An 8967-nucleotide genomic window follows, 5' to 3' on the forward strand; every position below is an offset into this window, starting at 1 on the left:
TGGGGTGAGAGAGGCTCGAACTCTCGACCTCAGGATTACTCAGAAAGCTATGAGACCTACGCGCTAGCCAACTGCGCCACCACCCCTTTTTGTGGTCGGTGTTTACTTTTATATTTATAGAGGCTCTGCCAACTTTTACAGTAGTTCCAAAATTGACGTTTAGCTTGTAGCTTTTGTAGCTTTTAACTTCTTTCATGTCCTCTCTGCTATAAAGATGTTGATGCATTTTTCTGAATGTCGGAAGCTAACTGTACGGTTGCATAACTCAGTTGTTTTTTGATAGTTCAAGGTACTTTAGTTGCTCATCCATGTCGTGAACAGTAGATAAATGCACAAAATATTACTATAGAGGAGAACACAACTTACATGGTTCATCACTAAAATGTCTATGTCTACGAATATTAAAAGGTGAAATCTATTATAATTTACTTTAGTACAGTTCTCACAGTCTCTCAAGCTATCTCGGATATCTCTTGTTGTTACCCTTTTCCAGCCAGCATCTCTCACTTGAGTTTGTTGCGTATAAAAAAAATCATATACTAATCTACGTATCAATACTAATTTATTTATATTTAAAATTTAAATTAATATTATTTTTAATAAAATATATTTTTTAATTAATCATATTAAATTAATACATATATTAATATTAATATTCAGAATTGTACTTATAACTAAATTTTTTTTCTCACTTTATTCTCATCCTTTGTCAGCCTATAGTCAAATGTCTTGTATCTAAAGCTTTCGTCTTGCCATATCAGTTTGTCTCCATTTTATGGCTTAGCTCTTTTGATCATCACAATCAACTTACTTTACTTCCAACAACACGCATTCGCCTGACTTTCCTCGTCTATTCATTCAACCTGTCACGTCATTTCAATTCTTACGTTCTATTCCCATTTGTCTTCATCTCACTTCATTGCTTCTTTCCCATCGGCTGCTAATCATCATCAACCTTATCATATCTCTTAGCCCTTCACTGAAGACTTTGCATGGCCCCTCCCTACCTGATCTTTTATGAAACACCCAAATCATGGCCGTGCATCGCTACCTCTAGTTTTAAAGATAATGGAAACAGAAGTGATCCTCTAATAGCTGCTGCACGTAGGTTTGAATTCTCATGCAGGCACAATGCACAATATATTTATTTTCTTGATTTTATTTACGAGAAAATAAAACGGGATTTTCTGAAGGAGATGGAGGCATCTCACGTGTCAAGCATGCCCCACCCACAAACAAAAAACAGGAAAGCAGAAGAAGAAGCAAGCAGTCCATGGCAACTTCAGAACTGTTTTGCAACTTAAAATCAATAACGAAACAAGGTGAAAGTCTAGCAATACCGGAATCGGATGGCCAACAAGAAGCAGCTACAGTAAGCCAGTACATAACAAGCTACAAGCCTATCTTGACTTAGAATTTCCTAAAAGCAGAAGCTTCCTTCTAATTTCTAAGTTACCCCCTCAAAGTGCAGAGGGCACCTGTCACTAATTGGTTGTTGGCACTGGCAAGAGCCAATATTGCCAAGCTGGAAATAATCCTGTAGTCCTTTATTCTACTGAACTTATACAAAGGCCCTGAATTAGAAATGGTCAAAGACTTGAAAGGCCTAAAAGAAAATGAAACACAACATTAGAGTTCATGCCCACAACACAAATCAGTCAAGATTACACTTACAAGGGGCTTTAACTCCATGGCATCCCCTGTGGGTTACTGTTATTGCAAGCTCCTGTACTATGGTTATGAGGGCTACCGGGTCCACCTGAGGATTCACTAAGAGTTCCACGTGACGTTGGGCCGCTGACCCCTGCAGGCCCACCACCAGGGGCAAGCTTTGGTGGAGCAGTTGAGGGTTCCATCTGGTATGACGATTTTGATTCCTTGCGACCATCTGCTATAAAACTCGCCACGACTACCTGCAATGAGAATGGATCAATATCATTGGTTCCAGTATATTGAATGTGACAGTAGGTTTAAACCCTAAACTATCCGATAGTGCAAAGAGAGGAATCTTAAGTATTCTCCACTATGGATTTCATAAAATCAAAGGCTTCTTGAAAAAATAAGGTAAATTGGAGCAGATCATTTAATAAGAAGTTATAATTAAGTTATAATTGCAAGTGCGGAGAAGAGTAATGCTAAATAATATTGTGAAATGATATTTACAGTCATAGAATATGCAAGTGTCATGCACTTCTTTAGAAAAAGAGTAGGATCCACCATTAAAAAATTATTTTCTTCATGTGAGTCCCATGTTTACTCACTTTTTTCAAAAGGAGCACGCAACGCTTAGGCATTCTATAACTGCAAATATCATTTCTCAATAAAGAATGGAGTTATTGAATGGAGGCACAGGTGAACACAGGGCAAATTAAAAATCTGAGTGAGTTGCTTTTTCCTTTTCCTGACAAAAAAAAATCCACACAAAGCAAAGGGAGAAGAAAAACAGCAAACATTTAAATGTTGTGATTGACGTGTATTCTGGGAATTATTGAACATTCTCCTACTCAAAATATTATTGGTACGAATTGTTCAAAATACTGGAACATAAAAACAACTCTACCTTATTGGTGTTTCACATAATTTGCAAAAGGAGATTAAGAATATTATGCACCATGCCAGAATTTTTACGAAGTAGCTCCACCAATTGAGAATTTATAAGGAATAATAAATAAAACAAAAACATAAAAAAAATGAACCTGAACAGGGGATGCAGCTGTAAGAAGGCCTGCCACACCACCACCCAAAACACGCCCATCAGGGCCAGCTAAAGACACAGTTAAACTCCCAGCTCTGCTCCGCTGACCACCATTTTCAGATAGCTGGAAAGAACCAGAAAGCGCCAGAATGTCAAATCTGCCCTGCAAAACACAAAATAGCATATTCAAGAGAAGGGAAGCAATACATGTTGCCATATACATATAATGAGTCCAAAAATTCATAACTGCATATGGTGACAAATAGGTTATGTGACCAGAAGGGCAATATCCATGTGAAGCTAAGCCAAGGGAATATAGTTTTTTTTTTTGTCTAAAAAAGAAAAAAGAAAAAAGCTATGCCAAGGACAAGGGGCATAAAAGCTAAATATTGATCCTACTTTTGGCCTAAAGATACAGGTATGTTCAGCTCAACATACAGCATTTACACCCATCTATGCAAAAATTCTATGACCCAATACAGTATTGCCCTGGACTAGAAAGACCCAAAAATGAAGGAAAAGAATCTTTTGAGGGGGGAAAAGAAAACAAAGAAAAAATTTGGTTCTCTATTTACATTTTAACAGTATTCAAGACTTTCCAGAAAATCTTGTATCATCCAACATTGCAGCAATCAAGGAGTTTCCTGTACCATGTAATTGTATTTGTTCTTAATTCTTTTTTCTAGTGATTGGCTAGATATTAATATACATGGCGCACACATAAAAAGGTATTTCAAGAATTGTTAAAAGATAAGACATGCTTGTTTATAGAAGCAATGGTCTTGATAATACAACTGCCCTTAAAGATGTATCCCCCAACAATTTATGACACTTCATAAATTACAAGTTCACCCCATGTTAAGGGCAAGGCCAGAGGAAAAGTTGTTAGATACATCTCACAAACCTCATAAGTTACAGTTCCACCAGAAGTGGCCGGTTGGCGGAGAGTCACATTGGATATGGCTCCAATTGCTGACAGGATGCAGATAGCCCTTCGACCATGCTGAGAAAATGACATTATTTTCGATGATATATCCTGGAGACAAAAACAGAAAGAAACGTATAATTCCCTAATTGACTAATCTTTCATATACAGATCCACAAAATGCAAGCACCATAAAAGTCGGAATAAATAAGGAAGTATGATCATGATTGACATCAACAGCATATGAAATTAAAAGTAAAAAATTTCTTAAACTTACCCAGTATCAACAACAATTTAAGAAGAATCAAGTAATAGGGGAAATCCATTAATATCTAGCACCTAGAACTTATACCATAGAAAATTGTCACCGGGATCATGCCATCACATCGCAAAGACCATGCCCTTAGTGGTAGGAAAAATGATAGTAATCTTCGAGATAATACCATAAAGAATACTTAAATCTTAACTTTTTGTTTTTTTGATGACGGGGAACCACCCCAAAACAGAGCCCTTAGCACTCATCCATGGAATCTAAACCTCCGGGGAGACTAGCACAGCAACCCATCGCCATGGCCTCCCACTTAAATCGCAGTTTGATCCCGAGGGGAATCGAATCTGTGACATGGGCTCATGCACAAAAGTTCGCCCTTGTCCCATAAAAAATTCAATCATATGGAGGCGTGCGTAACCTGGACTTATAGAATTATTCGTTCAAATCAGGGCTTTTGCCACATCAGCATTTAATACTTTTACCTACCAAACATTTACCATCTTATTATTTACCATACCCACAAAGTGAAGTTGCAGAAAGCAAGCTTACAACTGACTGCATTACAATAAAAAAGAATTAATTAAACCCCTAGGGGTTGGCTCAAGTGGCAAAAGCCTTGGACTTGACAGTATGCTCCCTTCAGGTCTAAGGTTCAAATCCCCTTTGATGCAAGTAATCTCTAGGGGTCATCGGACTGGGGGATTTTTCCCTCGAATTACCCGAGGAGCACTTGCGGGAAACTCTTTGCCAAGGGCCTGTGCACCCCCGGGATTAGTCGGGACACTATTCCTGGACACCGGTGCCAATATAAATAAATAAATAACAATTAAATCTGTTAATTGTAGTGAAATGACTTGTGAATAGTAATGAAATGGTTCGAATTAAAATGTGTTATTGGATTTTGGAAAGGAATAGAGAAAAGGTTGAATAAAAATATTACGAGTTAAAATATTGTTAGAATATAATTTTTTAATATTATTTTTGCTTTGAAATTTGAAAAAGTTCAAATATTTTTTGTGTTTTGTTTGGAAGTTTGAGAAAGTTGTAATAATTAGATGAAAAAGTTGAAAATTTAAAATTGAAAAGTGTTTATATTTGAGTATTTTTGGACGTTGAGATAATATTTCTCATCTTAGTTGAAGATCCAAACAATCCGTTAGTAGACCTATTATCTTAAAAATTCTTAAAAATGACAAATGTGGCAAAGGCCCAGCCATTTAATTGGGACGTAGTGGTTGGGATTTTAGAGAATTCTACCTGGTAAATATCTTATAATTCCAGGAAATCAACCCTAGATTTTTGACACTTGATTATTTGTCTAAGATTTACCTCCTACTTTTGGCAAGCCAATTGAAAATTACTAATACAGGTTTAAGTTTAAGATTTGCTTGATTAGTATCATAAGACATGTTTCCCCGAGAAAAAAGTCCTATCCAAGTAAGAATATGATATATTGGGGATTACACTCCATGAACTTTAGGATCAGAAAGAATTTTCTACCCACTTCAGAAATAAATCTAATCCAGACACTTGGCATCTTGTGAAAGATTCATGACTATATCTTCAATGTAGACCATCAAATAAAAACATAAATAAAGCACTTTAGGTATAAGGATAAGCCTGTTAGTGAACAAACTTTTCTTTCTTGAGGAAAAGTTGTTATTGAACAAACACAAAGCCCCTTTATTGTAAATATACGAAAACGGTAAAGATGTTAGCTTGCTTAGGACAGTTTAGTGCTCGTAACATGACTTGTAGCAGCTTCTTCATTATAATTCTTTTACCATTAGTTGGGTGGATATTTGGTGATACAGATGCCTCATTGCATGTGAAAGAATTTTCCAAAGATACATCTTTCCTTCAACCATCTAACTTTGCAACCATCCCAACCTGGGTAATCACATATTTACAAATAAAAAATAAAAAATTAATGTACCATACCATCATCAAACTCCTGTCCTACTGTATTGATATAGATTGTCCATTAACTCTTGGATTTATTATTTTTTTTAAAAAAAAAGTCCATCTAGTGGTTGATGGCCTATGCCACATCAGCAAAGTGTGACCCGAGTGGGATAAGAGTGTAGTATATACTATACAGCATACCTCGTCTATAAAAGCTATATATACAAATGGGTCAAATTAGACAAGTATGAATTTGAATCCTTTCGTTAAAGAAAAGATTAAATATACACTGAAATTGCATTATCCCTAAATACATTAGATTATTAGGTGTTCCAGCATTTTTTAAAATTGTTTCCTTCATTTTTTGTTTTGGTACTTGGACAAAGCAAATTGACTCAGTTCCACAGAAATACCATCATCCTCGCTACCTGACCCATTGTCTATATAAGACAACAAGAAGTAAACAATTAGCCACATACCTTGTTTGCATATAATTCTCATTAATTCAAATAAAAAATAAATTAGTATTCTTTTATCAGTAATTCAAATAATAAATAAATAAATAAAGACACCATCCACATAAAGTGAAGGAAGACTACAACTCGGAGGTTGAAGATATCATCCATCATGTAATTTATATGACACAGCTGATAGAAGATATCCCAACATGCATATAAAAGTTAGTTAGACGGCACAGAATAACTTTTAAGATGCAAAAATAATTACTCTTGCAACAGAGATATATACACCAATGCAAGAGAAGAATTATTGAAGACCAAACTTTAGTGATACTCAAATGAAACATAGAAAAAAACAGTAAAGATCAATGAAAATTTAGGAAAGATTAAAGTGAGTAATTAGACCTCTCCAGCTTTCACATTGATAACATGGGGTGTAAACCCAACACCTGCTGATCCTGCAAACAGAAACCGCCGTAAAATAATTAATTTATACCATAATATAACAGCCCAATAGCACATGAAAACTACATTGCAATAAATAGGTAGGCAATAAAGAAAAATTCCAATAAATTGAACGAAAGAATCCATTGGATAAAGATTCCTTTCTTTTTTGTTTTTGTTTTTTTTTTTTTTTTTTTGACATGGCACATTCCTGTCTAAGTATTAGATGTCATCTTAATTTTTTACTTTGTTATTATTATTATTATTATTATTATTATTATTATTATTATTATTATTATTATGGTTTGGTAATGGGGCTGGCGGTACTAGCAATGTGATAAAACGTTTTCCGTTTCATTGGAGAAAGAAGATTTTCAGAGAAGAAAATTCAGATTGAACTCAATATATTGAACATGTTTAAAAACAATCAAAGAAATGATCTAACAGAAAAGTTTCCAATCAGAGAACAATTTTTTTATAAGTAATCGAAGATTTTATTGAAGACAAGTTATTTTACTAAGATACATATCACTAAATATTTCACATATATACTTGAAAATTAACAGGAAAATCAAGAAAACTCCAAGAGCCAGGGTAGCAAATGCAAATAACAAAAGGGGCAGATGAGTAATTTTGGGACTAAGAATCTAAGCGCAGATCGAACGGATCCACAGTTCCAACCACATCGGATTCCTATTCTTTATTCTAAAGTCGTATAACTTTTATAAAACAACAGCAACCATTTCATTCCGTCTCAGAAACCCAAAACAAAATGACCAAAGCCAGCTGAATTGTGGGGGAATATCCATCAGACAGAACTCTCAGATAATAAAATTAATTACCAAGTAAACACGACCACGTGACAGACCAACATATTGCAAAAGAAAGCATACCCAGTGCATCCAATTGTTTCTTCTTGCTAGAACCAGGCGGTCTACCCCTAGCTTTCTTGAACGAAGCGGGTGAGGCAGACAGAGGTGGAGTAGAAAGAGGAGAAAAGCCTCCACTTGACTGGTTTCCGGCGACAGATTGAGGCGCAAGGGTGACACCCATTGACATGGTGCCATCTGGCCCGTACTTCCTGGGCCTCCCTCTCTTCCTCTTCCCAGGCTCACCACTCCCAACCATGCTGCTCTCGTTCACACTCAACATGGCCCCACCAGCAGTGGTGGAGCCACCGTTCCCGGAGGAGGGTTGGTAAGTAGGCGAGGTCGAGGCTGAGACTGAGACTGAGGGTGAGGCTGAAGTGGCGGCGCCGGCGAGGTTGAAAGCGGCGGCGCTATCGGTGCTAAAAGCCAAGCGCATGTTCTGGGCGAGCGGCTGAGTATTCTGACGAAGCCCCACGTTGAAAGCATCCCTACTCGTCATCACTCCGGCCTCTGAACCTGACATCTTTCCATACAACAATGTCTGCAAACACTAATCTACAAAACAAAGAAAAATGGAAGAACTGTACAGATTATATTTTGATTATCAAACAAGCCCTAATCGACTGAGAAGGAGGAGTTACACTGATAATAATAATAATAATATTACTATTAATAAGAAAAATAAAATAAACAAAATTCACACTTCTGTCAGTGAATTTGAAGTAGTGATAGTCGTGCGGGAAGAATTTTGTGCTGGAAAGTTGAAGGTGAGCTTCGCATCAAAGACCTGGAACAGAATCTTAGAAGCACCATGAAAGACCTCGAGTTTCTTCGACATGGATCGGGAAAAATTAATTTTTAATTAAAGATTAAAGCAAAGAAAAGCTGAACATTATAAACGAAGAAGCTATTTTCAGAGAAATAGAAAACGAAAACGAAAAAAAAAAAAAAAAAACTATTTTCCAAATCCCGAGTAAAAGAGTCCAGAAAATACAGCGAAAATTAATTAAAACCGAAAAATCACGGGAAAAAATCACTGAAACTCACCAATAATTCGGAGAAAAATAAACTGGCACCGGATCGAAAATTACAGAGGGCATAAAATTCCAGGGTTTCGGAACGGAAACGAAGAGGAGGAGCACCGGAGGGCTTTTCTTAAAAGGAAATGCTAGAATTCTGAATATTTATTTATTTATTTGAATTTATTTTTTCATTTTCATGGCCTTGCCTCCCTCATATCATTTCTCTATTAAAAACGGGCAGGTAAAAAGCAGTCTCTATTTTGTTCTACAAAAAATGCATTTACTCCAACGCTACTTTCACCTTTGTGATCAGGTATTCCTTCACTATACTCGCTTTTACCAGCTCCACGTATTGGATAAGTTCTAAATACCACATAA

The 8967-nt window shown here is 36.2% G+C and overlaps 1 protein-coding gene and 1 non-coding gene across 3 annotated transcripts; both read right to left on the minus strand.

Moving 5' to 3' along the window:
- Window positions 1–86, minus strand: TRNAM-CAU. Its single transcript is given in 2 exon segments — window positions 1–36; window positions 49–86. It is a non-coding gene; the product is annotated as a tRNA-Met (tRNA).
- A 1188-nt stretch (window positions 87–1274) lies between these two features.
- LOC122319024 (AT-hook motif nuclear-localized protein 10-like) lies at window positions 1275–8816 on the minus strand. Of its 2 annotated transcripts, XM_043136880.1 has the most exons (7): window positions 8615–8816; window positions 8271–8396; window positions 7592–8122; window positions 6660–6712; window positions 3600–3731; window positions 2697–2858; window positions 1275–1913 (listed from the first exon to the last, which is right to left on the minus strand). In XM_043136880.1, the coding sequence occupies exons 3-7, from the start codon at window positions 8088–8090 to the stop codon at window positions 1683–1685; spliced, it is 1077 nt and encodes a 358-aa protein (XP_042992814.1). In that variant the 5' UTR covers window positions 8091–8122; window positions 8271–8396; window positions 8615–8816; the 3' UTR covers window positions 1275–1682. The 2 variants fall into 2 exon arrangements, with proteins under 2 accessions (XP_042992814.1, XP_042992813.1); XM_043136879.1 differs by lacking the exon at window positions 8271–8396 and having other exon boundaries at window positions 8615–8814.
- Between the last annotated feature and the right edge of the window lie 151 nt (window positions 8817–8967).

This window comes from Carya illinoinensis, chromosome 8, assembly GCF_018687715.1.
Source record: "Carya illinoinensis cultivar Pawnee chromosome 8, C.illinoinensisPawnee_v1, whole genome shotgun sequence".
Lineage (NCBI taxonomy): Eukaryota > Viridiplantae > Streptophyta > Magnoliopsida > Fagales > Juglandaceae > Carya > Carya illinoinensis.